Source organism: Erpetoichthys calabaricus, chromosome 3 (assembly GCF_900747795.2).
Source record: "Erpetoichthys calabaricus chromosome 3, fErpCal1.3, whole genome shotgun sequence".
Taxonomy (NCBI): Eukaryota; Metazoa; Chordata; class Cladistia; order Polypteriformes; family Polypteridae; genus Erpetoichthys; species Erpetoichthys calabaricus.
The window spans coordinates 267,580,128-267,597,538 of NC_041396.2; the positions used below are offsets into that span (position 1 = coordinate 267,580,128).

Consider the following 17,411-nt stretch of genomic DNA (forward strand, 5'->3'; position numbering starts at 1 on the left):
TGGAGCTTTCCTTAACTCGCATCTTTAGCATTAATAACACTGAAATGTAAAACATACTATGTAATTCATATACAGTAGACAAGGAGGACTGAATATGTTTGACTCTGAAACTTCGAATACCATTTTTAAGATTAAATGGATTAAGAACTACATGAAATCAAAAGAATATAATGATACAGTGCATCCGGAAAGTATTCACAACGCATCACTTTTTCCACATTTTGTTATGTTACAGCCTTATTCCAAAATGGATTAAATTCATTTTTTCCCTCAGAATTCTACACACAACACCCTATAATGACAACGTGAAAAAAGTTTACTTGAGGTTTTTTCAAATTTATTAAAAATAAAAAAATTGACAAAGCACATGAACATAAGTATTCACAGCCTTTGCCGTGAAGCTCGAAATTGAGCTCAGGTGCATCCTGTTTCCCCTGATCATCCTTGAGATGTTTCTGCAGCTTAATTGGAATCCACCTGTGGTAAATTCAGTTGACTGGACATTATTTTGAAAGGCACACACCTGTCTATATAAGGTCCCACAGTTGACAGTTCATGTCAGAGCACAAACCAAGCATGAAGTCAAAGGAATTGTCTGTAGACCTCCGAGACAGGATTGTCTCGAGGCACATATCTGGGGAAGGTTACAGAACAATTTCTACTGCTTTGAAGGTCCCAGTGAGCACAGCGGCCTCCATCATCCGTAAGTGGAAGAAGTTCAAAACCACCAGGACTCATCCTAGAGCTGGCCGGCCATCTAAACTGAGCGATCGGGAGAGAAGGGCCTTAGTCAGGGAGGTGACCAAGAACCCGATAGTCAGAGCTCCAGATGTCCTCTGTGGAGAGAGGAGAACCTTCCAGAAGGACAACCATCTCTGCAGCAATCCACCAATCAGGCCTGTATGGTAGAGTGGCCAGACGGAAGCCACTCCTTAGCAAAAGGCACATGGCAGTCCACCTGGAGTTTGCCAAAAGGCACCTGAAGGACTCTCAGACCATGAGAGAGAAAATTCTCTGGTCTGATGAGACAAAGATTGAACTCTTTGGTGTGAATGCCAGGCATCACGTTTGGAGGAAACCTGGCACCATCCCTACAGTGAAGCATGGCGGTGGCAGCATCATGCTGTGGGGATGTTTTTCAGCGGCAGGAACTGGGAGACTAGTCAGGATAAAGGGAAAGATGACTGCAGCAATGTACAGAGACATCCTGGATGAAAACCTGCTCCAGAGCGCTCTTGACCTCAGACTGGGGCGACAGTTCGTCTTTCAGCAGGACAACGACCCTAAGCACACAGCCAAGATATCAAAGGAGTGGCTTCAGGACAACTCTGTGAATGTCCTTGAGTGGCCCAGCCAGAGCCCAGACTTGAATCTGGAGAGATCTTAAAATGGCTATGCACCGATGCTTCCCATCCAACCTGATGGAGCTTGAGAAGTGCTGCAAAGAGGAATGGGCGAAACTGGCCAAGGATAGGTGTGCCAAGCTTGTGGCATCATATTCAACAAGACTTGAGGCTGTAATTGCTGCCAAAGGTGCATCGACAAAGTATTGAGCAAAGGCTGTGAATACTTATGTACATGTGATTTCTCAGTTTTTTTATTTTTAATAAATTTGCAAAAACCTCAAGTAAACTTTTTTCACGTTGTCATTATGGGGTGTTGTGCGTAGAATTGTGAGGAAAAAAATGAATTTAATCCATTTTGGAATAAGGCTGTAACATAACAAAATGTGGAAAAAGTGATGCGCTGTGAATACTTTCTGGATGCACTGTACTTCATTCCAAACATTGTTTTTCAAAAAAATAGTGGCATTAAGTTTCTCCTTAGTTGTAGTTTCGGTGTTAATAAACTGCACATTAAGCTATTCTAACTTCCATAGGCAAGTCTTGAATTCCTGGCTGACTGCATACTGATACAGTTTCCCCATGCATATACAGTGCCCTCCATAATGTTTGGGACAAAGACACATTTTTCCTTGATTTACTCCTTTGCTCCACATTTTAAAATTTCAAATTAAACAATTCAACCGTAATTAAAGTGCATATTGCAAGCTTTCATTTAAGGGTATTTGTATATATTTCGGACACAGCAGTAGAAATGACAACACTTTTTAATTTGGAATAATAAAGATATTAGATATAAAAATAAAACTTTTTTTTCAGCAACTTGTTTAAAAATATTTTTTCATTTACACAATTGGTTCATGATAATGTTAATTTACTTATCTATTCAGAATTTTAAGAGAAATATAGATTTCCAATATCAGTCAAAGAATATGTATTTGTACTTGATGCCCTTCTGGCATAAACATTATTAAATATTTCCATAATGCAGTTACTGTGAACTTAAAATTTACTTTTTGAACTCAATGTTGTAAGGTATGAGCATAAAAGGCAACATTGTAACAATAATTATCTTAGGAAAATGTGTCAAAAATATACAATACTTTCAGCAAAAAAGCTTCTGGGCTTTCTCAGTTGGAAAATATTAATTGAAAGGAACCTGATAATATCTCATGAAGGTACTGTATTACCAATAAAATTGGAAAGTTTTCTTTTAAAGTCATTCAGCATATTTATCCTATAAACCAGGTGCTAGGAAAGTTAAAAAAGTATATTGATTAATTCTGTGCATTTTGTAACTTTGAGGAAGAAAGTGTTGTTCATTTGTTTGTTTGGATGTATTTACACAATATTATTTTGGTGCAATGTTGAAACTTTCTTTTGAGATGACTACTGGTGTTAACATTTCCTTAAAAGATAAAGAAGATTTGTTATTTTATAACGGAAACGTGAAATGCGGGCTGGAGCATATTCCATATAGCATAGGGAGCAAGTCAAGGAACAAACCCTGGTCACGGCGCCAGTCCATTGCAGGGCAAACACACACACAAACACCAGATACACACCAGGGCCTTTTTAGCATCAACAATTCACCCAATATTTGTTTTTGGACAGTGGATGAAAATCAGAGCACCCGGAGGAAATCCACACAGACACAGGGAGGACCTGGGATGCGAACCCTGGTCACCTTGTTGCAAGGCAGCTGCCCCAAGTTGTTATAACCTAACATAAACTTATTCATTATTTTAAATGGTCCTGGAAGGTGCCTAACTTTACACAATTTAAAACTGCATTTTTTATTAATACATTGTAAGGAGTGAAAAATGCTTAGGGGATAAAAAAAAAAACTACGTAATTGTAAAGCAGTTGAGTTCTAATTTAGTTTATTGTAACCTTTCAATGTTATTTGTGTATAAATACCTCTATGTGCTCTATATACAAAGTTTGCATGTTTTGTATTTTTTGTTATTTTCTTATACATTTTTGCTTAAAATTTTATCAATAACGACTTTTTTAAAAAGGACAAGTATATAATGGATCGAAACGCACACATTTCCAATATTTTAAAAGTACGCAACTAAAATGCGAGCAGTTTTGACGAGTTAAAACATTTAAGAAGCTTACTTTTTCTTACTTTAAATATATTTTTCTTTGCATTTAAATTATGCTTTGTTAAAGCGCTCAAAAATAACAAAATGAGGAACACACATGACTCTAGTGCAAAACTTCCTCCCTTACTGGATTCTGGGAGGTAAACGGTCGTAAATGGCGAAAGGTATACTGGGAATTGCTGTTTGATTGCTGCAGTAAAAAGGACGTATTTGACGAAAAGGACACTGGGAATTGTTGTTCTATTGTTGAGGTAAGATGGCGAAGGTGGCGCCGTAGATTCTGTATTTGGAGGGAAGTTTAAACGGAACATAAGCACAGTGTTTGGTTCAGAAGCAAGATATTTTTTTCTAAATTTGTGGAGATAAAAACTGTAATCAATTAAAATGACAAGTCTTTTGTATCAGTAACTACTTTGGAGTTGGTAATATCGAGAAACACTTCAGCCTTTACGATTATCATTGTGCTTTGAAACATTACAGCTGGGTAAGTTCCAGTCTTCTCATCATATTTCTGTTGGGTTCATTATTTTTTCGAAAGAATGTTAATCTTTACTGTGTACATTCCTAACCTCTTTATTTTTTATTTTTGAAGTCACATATAAAACGTAATTGAATGCATTTCACTTCAAAAATATATCGAATTAATGTTTTATAATCATTTGTATGCGTGTTATATGGTTTTATTTTAGACTTGTCACTTGTAGTTGTTTGCGGACTTCTTTGAAATATAGGTTTGCTTAGATTTTAATTGTGTTTGCCGACTGTAGCTTTTGAAAAGGGCTGCTTATGTGTATTTATATAAAATCTGTTATCACTCATCATAGATGATAGATGTACTACTGAGTTACTGTAGTTAAACTGCTTTAGAACTCGTGTAATGCAACAGTAATATACAGCATATGTGTGTTTTATCTCGTGTCAGTTTCTATAGTACACTTTATGGTCACTTTCACCTTGTTGTGTCATGTCTCAAACCACCTTAATCCAGTTTTGGACATGGGGTTAGAATTGATCTTGGTGATTTTTGGCGAAAGGCAGGAATAATTTCTGGAGGGGATGTCAGTTTATGATAGAGCCACTCCTGCACACACGATCACTCGAGGCACGTTTACGTTGCACAATTATTTTAACAAATGCAGTGTTTCTCTTTTGATGTTAGAGGAGAAAAGAAGTATCCAGAGAAAGATCAATGAAAATATTGGGGGCTATTTAGGGGGTAGGGATTTGGAAGTTCCCCGCAGCAAGGGATTCAAACCCTTGATTCTTCTGGACTACTACAAGTCCATTCTGGCAAGAGTGTTGTCAAGCCGCTGCAGATGTTCCAGAATGGAGTGGCCCATATTGTATTTAACCAGGCAAATGTTGCTTCTCTGATCGGGTCACCACATTGGTTTCCTGTAGCAGCACGCTTCAAGTTCAAATTCCTGATGTTTACCTACTGAGTAGTCATTGGGTCAGCACCTGTATATATGGCAACACTGGTGAGGTGCTAAGCTCCTTCTTGCCACTTGGGTGTGCCACGGAACAGCATCTGGTGATGGTGCCTCAGCGTGGTACCAAGTCTTAATCCAGAATCTTTTCCAGTGTAGTTCCTAGCTGGTTAATTTGAGCTGCTCCATTCAAACTACTGACTCCCTCAATGTATTTAAGAAGTGATTTGAAAACCCATCTATTCTGTGAATATCTGTCTAATTGATTGGGTGGGGAATCTTTACTCTATGATCTCTCACACTGTTGCTTGATTTGTTGTTACATTAACTTTAATTGCTTTATCGACTGTTAGTCTATGTTTGCACATTTATTAGTTATTACATCATTTCACTTGTGGAAATCAACTTTTGTTACCTGTCCTACTACACTTGCTGAATAAACAGGTCCTAGCCTAATGTTACTCGATTATGTTTACCTTTTTTGCAAGTCGCTTTGGATAAAAGCATCTGCCAAGCAAATAAGGGTAAAAAGATTCTGGATCTATGATATGACATGCCTAACTATTTGATAAAGACGTGCCATGTTAAGATATACATTTTTGTTTTATCCCATCAATCCTGACCAGATTGCCAGTCCCTGCTGCTGGAAACAATCCCACAACAAAGGATGTGTTAGGAAGGTGTTAGCTCGCTGATGTGCAATTAGAGTTATGGCACACATGCTACTTAATGTTCAAGCCAAAAGTTCCACTTTAGCCTCATCAGACCACATTACTTCTTGCCACATCTTTGCAGTATCTTCCAAATGACCTCTTGCAAATTATTTATAGGGAAGGACATGTGTTTCACTTTCAGGACTACTGTACTTCCTTGCCACTCTTCCAGAAGGATTGTTTTTGTGCAATGCCTTGGGTATTGTTGAGCCATGTACACCCTCTCCAGTTACAGTCACAGATTTCTGCAACTTCATCAGAGTGACACTTTGTGTCATAGTAGCCTCTTTGACAAGTGTCATACTTGCATTGTAACTAAGTTTAGAGGGGCGGCCTGAACTAGGCAGTGTGGCTGTGGTTTCATATTTTTTCAACTTCCTTATGATGCACTGTACTGAGAGCTCTGTGATAAACTATTTAACTGCATTCTTCTTGGGGAGGTGCACTTGTTTAAAAGCCTCACACATCCAAAATTCAATAAGATGCTAAAAGGAAACACAAGTGTATTCTTCTATAAACATTATTAGTCATATTCATACCTTTTTATATTCATCCCTAAGAGCGCATGTAATTAATTTTTTCATTTGAATTCATTTTTTTAAATTCACATTAAAGAAGTCAAAAAAGTGATCTCAGAATGTGATGCTGGACAATACTTTTACCACTATGGTCTAATTGAGCAAATATGAACATTTTCGTATTATTCTGAGAATCCATGTAAAGTGGTTTGTAACAGTGTGTTGTTAAATAATATTCATGTAATGACTTGAATTAACATCTAATAAGAGTTCTCTTTGAATTTAAAAAAAAAAACAAACAGCAGACAGTATGACTAATTTGTAGCCAAGACTGTCAGTTTTATCCAAAACTTGAATTAAATGTGTACCTAAAATCAGAATTTATTTATTGTTTCCAATTTCAAGGCTCTTTTTTTGAAGATGAAGCTGGATTCTGCAACGTTCTTGCCGGAGCACGGTACCTATACTCCAGAAAAATACTCTAACCAGGATAGCTTGCCCACTCTATGTGCTCCCCGGCCTCTATCAAATACTGCTGAAATCTTTCGGTCACACTCTGAACTTGATATTTCACTCACTCCAGAAAAGATGGAACGTGGTTTGGGAATTTTAAAGAACACCAAACGTGGAGCAGAAGATTGTATGGGTGGAAAAACCAACAGGAGGCAGGTTTGTTGCTATTCATACAAGTACATTTTTAATTCTCATGCCTATAATTTAGTGTGTCTCTTGCTTTCTTTATGGTTTCTTACTTAAATGGTTTCCAAAAAAGTAAATTACTTAAAATGTTCTTCCAGTATGCATAGTCATGCTTCTACTTGTCATAGAGCTTGTAATCTTCATCTGATTTAAAGGGAAAGTGCTAGTCAAAAGCAAACCTATTAGCAGATACTGTAATGTTGTTGCCAAGTATTAGTCTTCACAAACTGACTTCTCTACTGACAACTTTGAAAAAAGAAAATTGTGTCATACTGCATGCTGATGATGTAATGCTCCATGTAACACAATATTTTCAAACTCACTTAATCCAGTTTATGGTCAAGTGGAGACTGCAGGCTATCTTGGCAGTATTGAGCACAAAGCAGGAGATAGCCCTGGGCAAGACACTAATCCATTGCAGCACTGAATCATTCAGCAGCCAGTATCGCATTCACATTGAAGGCCAATTTAACAACTTGAATTAACCTAATGTGGGGAATGTGTGTGTGTGTTTTGGGGTCACAAACAGGAAAAAAATGCAGTATCCACATGGATAAAGAAATGGTAAGGGATTCAGCTGCAGAATGCTGAAGCTGTTAACCAGCAGCACTAGTTATTACACTACTGCTCCACTTCTGCTGTATATAAGTGATCCTAAATTACCACTTCATTATTTGTTTCATGTAATGAAAACACAGTTTCTTGATTTTATGAGCAATTTTCACAAAAGCATGTTATCCCAAGTTAACACTTCTGCACACAGGTCTAAATATTAAACTTTTTTTCTATTCATGATGTTGTACCAGTTTGCAAATCTTGGTGTCATAATGGGAAAATCTCTTTAAACACTCATTCAAATTAGTCTTCTCATTGGATTTAACAGTATCTTGATGATGTTTCTAACATTCAGCTGTCACTGCTTGGATCGTTCAACATAACTGAGAATGCTATCTATATTCTTGTAGCTGCATTCCCATGTATATACATAAACCTTTCTTTAACAATTTGCAAACAATAATTCATCCATCCATTATCTAACCCGCTGAATCCAAACACAGGGTCACGGGGGTCTGCTGGAGCCAATCCCAGCCAACACAGGGCACAAGGCAGGAACCAATCCCGGGCAGGGTGCCAACCCACCGCAGGAGACACACACAAACACACCCACACACCAAGCACAGACTAGGGCCAATTTAGTATCACCAGTCCACCTAACCTGCATGTTTTTGGACTGTGGGAGGAAACTGGAGCACCCGGAGGAAACCCACGCTGACATGGGGAGAACATGCAAACTCCACATCAAAGACCCGGGAAGCAAACCCAGGTCTCCTAACTGCGAGGCATAATATGACTATGTTTATTTGTAATGGAAAAATACCCTGAGAGAAAAACTCACTGTTTCAAAAACCAAAGTAAATAGGAGCTTACCTTAACTAGTTTTCAGTTTTATTACTGGGAAGGAATTGAATGCTTGCAATGTGGAACTCTGGATTGGCTTGCAATGTGGAACTCTGGAATCACTTGGACAGACCCGTATTAAAACTGGAACAGCACACTATGGGGAGCAGATAGAGAATCTTGTCATTTTTAATTGCGTTAATTTTATATATATATATATATATATATATATATATATATATATATATATAATATAGTCCCTTACTGTCAATATATTCACTGCCAATCAAAAGTTTAAAACACCTGTTTTTTCAGTTTTTATGGAAATGCATGCAGCTTAATGTATTGATGATTCATAAAATCAAGGCCTATAACAAATAAACAACGGCAAATTGAAATAGAGGAATTATTAAGTGTATAAATTTGTATTCAAATTTTTGATTCCTCAAAGTAGCCACCTTTGCTGATATAACAGCCAAACTGTGGTAACCCTTTTGATTCAGAATGACACTTACTCTGTGCAAGTCACCAACTCTGCCTCTAGCAAATGAACTTTCAGACCATCACACTTCCTCCATGTTTGACAGTTGGTGTCACACACTGAACCATCCTTTCACCAAATCGATGGCATACAAAAACGCTGCGTGATGAACTGACGATTTCAAATTTTGATTCATCGGTACATAAGACTTTCTTCCAGTCTGCATCCACTAAACAGTGTCATCTCCAGACAGAGGAGCAGCTTCAGCGACAGACTGCTGTCAATGTCCTGCTCCACTGTCAGACTGTGGAGATCGTTCCTCCCCCACACTATGCGACTCTTCAATTCCACCCAGGTGGATAAATGTTAAAATTATACAAAGTTATTGTCTGTCTGTATACCTGCATTGTTATCAGCATTGTTATTTATCAGTATGCTGCTGCTGGAGTATGTGAATTTCCCCTTGGGATTAATAAAGTATCTATCTATCTATCAGTAGTCCACAGCTGGTATTTCAAGGCCCTATTTTATCCTTTAAGGAATGGCTTTCTTAGTGCCACTTGCCCTGTCAAACCTGCAGCACAAAGTCTCCTCTTCATAGTAGAAACGGAGACTTGCTTTTTTTGATCACTGTTAAACTGAGCTTGAAGCTGTTGTAATGTGAGGTGCCTATCACACAAGCTGGTGACCCCCAGAAACTTGTGTTCTGATTGGGTGGTGACTTTGGGCCTGCCATATCATTTCCTATTAGAGTTTCTTCCAGTTTCCAATTGCCTCATCGTCAGATTCTCTCATGGGAAGCCTGAAAACTATGAGGACTGATTTAGATCATGTTAGGTAGAATGCTTAATGGGGTCTGGGTGGTCTCTGGGTCTTGGAACCCCTGCAGATTTTGTTGTTTTTTCTTCAGCCCATCTGGAGTTTTTTTCTGACCTTACTTTATTCTTTACTTGGTATTGCCTAATCTTATTTTTGTTTCTTACAAACCTTTCCTTCTTCATCGTGTTAAGCACTTTGAGCTACACCATCTGTATGAAACTATGCAGTATAAGTAAATGTTGTTGTTGTTGCTGCTTTGGATTGTGTAGGACACCGTACTCGCTGACACTTTAATTTCTTTTTTGCAATTTCTCTAAATGAAAGGCCTACTCTTCTAAGTAGGCCTAAGGGTAATAATACTCTGTTTCATTTCATTTTCTTAACCAGTAAACCTAGAGAATCGCAAGTCCAAGAATGGCAATTACTTTGTTACCTCCAATCTTTGTAGGGATGAAAAATCATGGAGGGTGGGAGTGTCCTGGGAAAGTTTTCATTTAATTAAATAAATATATTTGTACTAAAGCTGTTTCTTTTTGGAGCCGTGACTCCTTTGGTTCTGGTGTTTCAGAAGCGTGTTGTAGGTGCCTTCGTTCATTGTTTTTATCCATGCAGTCTCGTTTTTGTTTTTCTATGGGTGTGTTGTTAGCTAGAAGTCGTTTGCTGTTAGGAATCATAATTGAACTTATTTTTAACACTGAATTACCTTAATGTGATTCAAAATAAGCTACACTGACAGCTGCCACACTGAGTGCTGGCATAGTGGATTAGAGCACACTGACTGCTGGCACTGTGGAGTGGAGTAGCTGCTGGCACTGTGGAGTGGAGTAGCTGCTGGCACTGTGGAGTGGAGAACACTGACCGCTGGCACTGTGGAGTAGCTGACTGCTGGCACTGTAAGTAGTCACCACTGCCTCAAGTTTAAATACATAGACATATATATATATATAGATGCCGCATTCACTATGTTTCCCAGTCGACACGATACGTCGGAGCATCAGCCTTATTGCGAGTGGCAAAAGTGCCATTTAAACTAATACAGGTAGACGTGGAAATCAGGTTTTCTGATGAAAAAACAATAACGTTTTAAAAGAGTATCGTTACATACAACAGATTTTGGCGAATCATTTAAATGCACTTATTTATATCCATTTATACACTAATAATGGCAATTATTAAATAATAATAATTATAATTATTTAATAATTCCTCCCATGTAAGTAACATTTCGGGGACTGCCTTCTTCTATCTTCGAAATATTTCTAGACTCCGTCCTGTTTTTACGCAACACAGTACTGAAGTACTGGTTAATGCCCGAGTCACCTCACGTATAGATTACTGTAATGCTATTCTATCTGGCATCCCACAAAAACTTATCCATTGCTTACAACTTCTTCAAAATTCTGCTGCCAGGATAATAACCTGCTGTTCTAAATCCACTGAACATATTACACCGATTCACTCTCAACTTCACTGATCTCCTACAGACTTACAGTCCCTCTCGCTCACTCAGATCCTGTAATTTGAGAGTATTCAGTCTGGCAATATGGTGCAGCCTTAGTTTGTGGAAGACAGACACAACTAAAGACATGAGCATAAAATGATGGTTGTCAATTTCAAACTGTTTCCTCAATGTGCTCCTTGAGAAAAAACATCAAGTTTGAGAAATGTTAACAGCTAACAACAATCTACATAGGTAGTGACTAAATACGTTTAGCCAAAACGTCGTTTGGTGGCTCACTTGAGCACATAAATGCATAGCTTTGCTAGCTTAGCTAAAGTAAAGATTATAAAACGGGATTTTCTAATGGCCAAATATAACCAAAACAATTGTTCAGCCTTAACTATTAAATGTAATCCCCCGGGATCTGGTTTGGAGCGTACAGCAGTTTGTACAATCCCAAGCAGCACATTATTCATTACTTCACACCACAGCAGTGCCACTCACAATATGGCGGCCACGTTGACGTACGATTCTGCTGGTCATGAGGCGTCTAGTTATTCTATGTCTATGTTTAAATATGTCACCATGGCAACTTGTTGGCGTGCACGCTTTACCTCAAGTTTAGTTTACAGGTCGTGTTGTGTTGTTTGGGCGCCACCTACTGACTCTGGGAAGCCGCTGGGTTTGACACTGGGGCGCTGTGCGCATGCGCTTTCGGCACGGGTTGCATCTGGCATCCGTGCATATATAAAACCTTCGTAAACATTACTAAACGAAGGTTGTATATGCGGTGGTGTGTGCGTTCGCGTTTGGGCGGCGGTTGTATTGTGATCCGAAGTTTAATTTACAGGTTGTGTTGTGTTGTTTGGGCGCCACGTACTGAGTCTGGAAAGCCACTGGGTTTGACTCTGGGGCGCTGAGGCGCAGTGCGCGTGCGTCTGGCCTCTGGCATCTGTGCATATATACAACCTACGTTTAGTAATATAGATTACCATTCTCTTGCCATTATCACTGGAATTTACAACTTTCTATAGTGTAATATTGTCCAAGTAGTACTTTGGAAGGTGTAGAGCACAGTCTGTTCCAACAAGACAGACATTTTTTAAGTAATCAACAGATGTTGGGACACCTATGCAAATTGTTTGCTTCAACTTGCAAGGCTTAATTTACTTGAATTGCTGCAGAACATCTGTACATTGCAACCTATTAATTGTTCCGTGAAGAAAGCACAAGAGTAATATTCTGAAATATCATTTTTTTCAGTTTTTGCTAACCTAAACTTTAAATTTAATCTGTTAATTTACTGCTTACCTTTTCACCATTTTAGGTCATTCATTTAATTTCAACTGCTACATTTGAGAAAAACTCAGGTGTTCTAAAACTTTTATCTGGTAGTGTTCGTGTGTGTGTGTATGTGTATATAATCCTCTTTAATAAAATCCCTGTGTGCGTCCATGTGTCCGTGTGTGTGTGTCTTCTGGTGAAGTGCGCATGCGTGGGGCACGGTGCGATGCTTCAAAGGCCCCCTGACGCGTCACACAAGACAGAGAGGGCGGGACCTATAAAAAATCTCGCGGCCGATCCGATCGGATTTCGGTAAATGAGGTAAGACCTAAAACAGCGCACGAAAATCCAATCGGCTACTGAGACGCGGAGACCAGCTTCCCCAAAGAGGTGGTATTACTGTTTGTTGTTGTGCAAGTGTTCACTCTGAGGATGTCAGATAACAAACATGGCCTGGTAAAGTGTAAAGTGTTTTCCTAAATATACGAATTTTCATGATATTACAATAGGATGACTTTTAAAAGTAGATTTATTTTCGCGCACATAAAATCCGTTGCTGGGGAGACGCCATACATACAATAATCAGCTGCACGCCAGCACAGATTAAAATACTTGCTGGAGAGACGTATTACTGTGAGAGAAAATTAAAGGCACACAATACAGTGACGCATATTACAGCCACATACAAGCCAGTATTACTGTAACAGAAAATAGACGGTCCTTTGCCATTTAAGATAGACTGTTCCTACTAATGTTTATGCACTACTGTTCTAGTGCCCGTTATTGTAACGGGCTAAATGACTAGTGTGTATGTATGTATGTATATATATATATATATATATATATATATATATATATATATATATCTTGGGACGAGATGAGACATTTTCAGAGAGATAATTTCACGTCCCGCAAGACGAGATTATGTGCCAAGAGATGAATGGAAAACCTAACAGGTCCAAGTGGGGGCAGAAATAAAAGACAAACCGTAGAAGAAGAAAAGACAAAGAGTAGAAGACAAAGTAGAATGTTGTAAAGAGGTTCAAAAATGTTGGCGCGATACATATGCAGAGCAGGTTAGAGATTATTAAAGTATTAAAATTCAAAAGTCTCAAAAAACTGATAGTAAAGATTGCATTAGCGCTAACAAACGGAAACTACTCAATGAAATAACGAAACCGCGAAAAGAGATTGAATATATGGACATTGGTGATATGACAGAGCTATTACAAGTGTAATTTCAAAGAAACCACAATTCGGTAAGCTTTATATTTATGATAATGGAGAAGTGATGCAACATAGAACCGAAAGAGTTAAACGATCGGGACGTATTAGAAATTTTACAGCCAATAATGGATACAAATCCATACGTCCAAAAGTATCGCACTTTACATAAAATTTATCTGAAAAACATGGACAAAGTAGTTTTCTTGGATTACTGTATGAATCTGAAAGATCACGCTCGCATATATAATAAAGCAACATGTGACGAATTGCCAGTGATAATAGTTTCGAAAGACAGAGTTGATATTCGTGTATATCCAAAAACATAGCACGATTCGTTGCAAGTGGCAGATCTGGGAAATGACTAGCGCGTAGAGTCCGCACAGGAGTTGGAAAGCAGGGGGCAGAGCCCCCTGTTTTTATATATTGTAAATACCGTAAATTTGGTAAAAATAACCCAACTTTTTTATGACAGAATCGCACCATCAATTGATAAAATGTCTGAACCTTCTTTTGTACTACTACACCTTTGAAAAGTGGTGTTAGTATACTGAGCCCAAAGCTGTACTCCTTGTTCACCTATGTATGTGTATAAAAATAACTACAAATTTTTTCATTAAAATTGTTGATGCCACTGTCATCTTAGGCCTCCTCATCAACAATGATGAAATGGCTTAAACCAATGTCCAATAATGCAGTGTCTAGTTATTGCATATGTCGGTCTTTCCGAGTGCAGTTTTTGATCTTATCACAAGACCATGTCAATTTACACACCGAAAGTGGCTGGGCTCGTCAAATTTAGCAAGTACTTTCCGACTATCCAGCACAGTCGTACTCGGCCTTTGTCCTGACAACAAATAGTGTTCTGTCTGATGGAGATGGTGCTGCACGAATGTTTAAGAAGTACAGTGAGCTCTGTCACAGTCTTGACCCGCTTTTCTTTTTTTTTTTTCCCCATTGTGTTGTACATACAACATGAGACATCAGATAGACATGCTTCTATTATTTGTGAGGTCCAAAACATCCAAGTTCTTTATTCTTTGTTGCTGCATTATACTGTACTTGAATGAGCATTAATTGGTTGTCTGGTCTCATACACACACAGAGTTCACCTCTGCGGCTAAAGATAAAATCAAACGTATCTGTTAAATTTCTTGGAGTGACCATCACTGACAATCTGAAGTGGGTACATCACATCTTGGCCATCATGAAGAAAGTTTACCATTGTCTTACTTAGATGTCAGAGGAAGGTCCAAATGTATGGGTTTGTGAGCGCAGATGAATACATGTACATAGTGGGAGTCCATTCTCATTGGCTGCATTACTTCCTGGTTTGACACCTGCTCATTTCAGGACTGCAAAACAATATAGTGGGTGCTGAAGTTGCCACAGAATATGCATAGTACACAGCTTCTTTCTGTTTATGACTTGTAACATTCTGGCTTAAAAAAAGCAAACAGTATTATCTAATACCTTAAATGTCCTACATAGTCACTTTTCTTTCTCCTCTATACTGGCAAATGGTACAGGACCATTAGCACATGAAGCACTTGATTAAAAGCAGTTTTTATTTTCTGGTCTTAAGGTGTGTATTTGTGTGTGTGTGTGTGTCTCTGTGTGTATACGGTTTGTGATATGGTTTGCATATTTGTAGCTAAAGATCCACAAATACTTTTACTAGTGTTTATAGATGCTTTTCCCCACATATAAAGCTGGAAAATGCACTGTATGGTATACCGTATACCGCATTTTGTGCCTCAACTTAGGGCTGCACGATAACAGAAAAAATGATTATCACGATTATTTTGCTCAAAATTTTTATCACGATTAATAATGACGATTATTCCTTTGGTAAATGAAGTCTGTGACCAAAGCAGTGTAGCCTCGGCCAGTTATTCACAGATGCTGCCCTAATCATATTAGCTGCGTTGTCCGTTGTGATGCACACAAGTCTTTCTTCCACCAAGCCCCAAGCGGACATCGCTTCTTTGAGGCCCACTGCAATAAACTCCGCTGTATGGTCTTGTGGGAAAAACGAAGTTTGCAAAAACTTGCTTTTCATCTCAAACTCGCTGTCAATAAAATGAACTGTCAAGCTCAAATACGGTTCCGCAGTTCTGCTTGACCATAAGTCGGTCGTGGCAGCAAAATATTCAAGGCTGAGCCTGAGAATTTCTCTTTCTATTTCTTTTCGGAATTTCGCATACAGCGAGGGCAGCGCAACATTGGAAAAATGGTTGTGTGAGGGAATGCTATATCTTTTATCAAGTGTTGCGATCATTTTGTTAAACCCCTCACTGCTCACGGTGGTTATTGGACACATATCCTTGGCTATATGGTACGTGATCGCCTCTGTTATTTCCCGGTGTCTTTGCGAGCTAGGCACAGGACCGCTGCTGGCCAAATGGGTGCCCTAAGCAGAAATTTACTTTTGTGCCCCCTCCCCCAAATATTACGGAAGTAAAAATAAAATAATAAAAAAAACACCTACTATAGGGGCCAAAATAGAACTTTATTCAAATAAAAGTAAATACATAAATAAATTGTATCATTTATAAATTACAATTGTAGCTCTACAGCAAAAAATACAAACTAAAATTACACTTTAAATAAAACATTTATAATAAATAAAATAAACAATAATAAACTGAAATAAAATCAACACTGTCATCTGCTGGAGCTTTCCAAAGTTCAAAATTTACAAAGGCACACTTCTGCTTTTTCTTGAGGCAAAGTCGTAAATGAGCTCTTCATATGATAAAGCCTTTGCTAATTCAGAGTTGATGCTGACAATTGCCAGACCACTCATGCGCTCTTGTGCCATAGATGAGCTCAAGTACGTTTTGATGAGCTTCATTTTAGAAAAACTTCGCTCAGCAGAGGCAACAGTTACAGGGAGCGTCACTGCTATGCGCAGAGCAATCCAGAGATTTGGGTACAGAGGTGAGGGCGCGCGCGTCATCACGTGTGCTTTGCCTACTCTGCGTTCACCGTAAAATGCAATATATACGTTTATATTTTTGTTTATTTGTATATGTATATTATTAATATTAATTTATTATTATAATATATAAAAACGATTTTTTTGAGCAGCTGGGATGGTGCCCCCCTGGGAGTTGGTGCCCTACGCAGACTGCGTACTCTGCGTATAGGGAGCGGCGGTACTGGCTAGGCAGATATGGTATTGCGTTGAACAATGTCCCTGATATTGTTGTCTGTGTTGTGGATGGCTGGTAATTTTTTGTTGTTGCTGTTTGTGCCTTCAGTCGTTGAAATTCTTGATAGTGTACTTTGTGGTGGCTTTTAAGGTGGTTGATGAGGTTTGTTGTGTTACCTTGGGACGTTTGGACAGAACAGGAGCAAAGTTTGCACAAGACTCGTACCTGATCAACATCACATTCCTCGAAATCGAAATAGTTCCAGACAACTGAGTATGACCCCTTTTTAGGAACTAACGATCGCACTTCTGCACGTTGCTCCGCCATCATATGTTTATTCTGACTGACTGTTATTGCTGCTATTGACTTCTACTGCTTCAGAAAGCGCTTGCAATCTAAACGCAGTAACGTCATAGTGACGCAGTCCAATCCGTAAACTCAGCCCATAAAAAACAGTTTGGTCTTTATACTGTAAAATCGCGACGATATTTATTAACTGATCGTGGGTCATAAATATCGTTATCATGAGAAAAAAAGATTAATCGTGCAGCCCTACCTCAACTGCAGATTTCTTGCTTTTGTCATTTAAAAAGAACTGTCTGCAGAGTGTTTCCCAGTTTATGCACTACTTTAATGCTTGATGTGGAGATGATGCACACTGTGATTCTGATACGCCTCGGTGTGTATAGACAGAAATAGACCTTAAAGTTGAACTTCAACAATGAATTTGGCTTTTTACAGAAACTCTTTAAATACATAAATAGATAGACAAATAAATACATACACAAACAC

General features: G+C 38.5%; 1 protein-coding gene across 1 annotated transcript in view; it reads left to right on the forward strand.

The window, feature by feature from the left end:
* Nucleotides 1–3,638: 3,638 nt before the first annotated feature.
* ppp1r35 (protein phosphatase 1, regulatory subunit 35) overlaps nt 3,639–17,411 on the forward strand; it is a 29,858-nt gene continuing 16,085 nt past the window's right edge. Inside the window, exons 1-2 of the mRNA XM_028798224.2 lie at nt 3,639–3,705; nt 6,521–6,784. Of these exons, the coding sequence (XP_028654057.1) occupies nt 6,536–6,784 (249 nt within the window). The 5' untranslated portion in view covers nt 3,639–3,705; nt 6,521–6,535. The remainder of the gene's footprint in view (nt 3,706–6,520; nt 6,785–17,411) is intronic.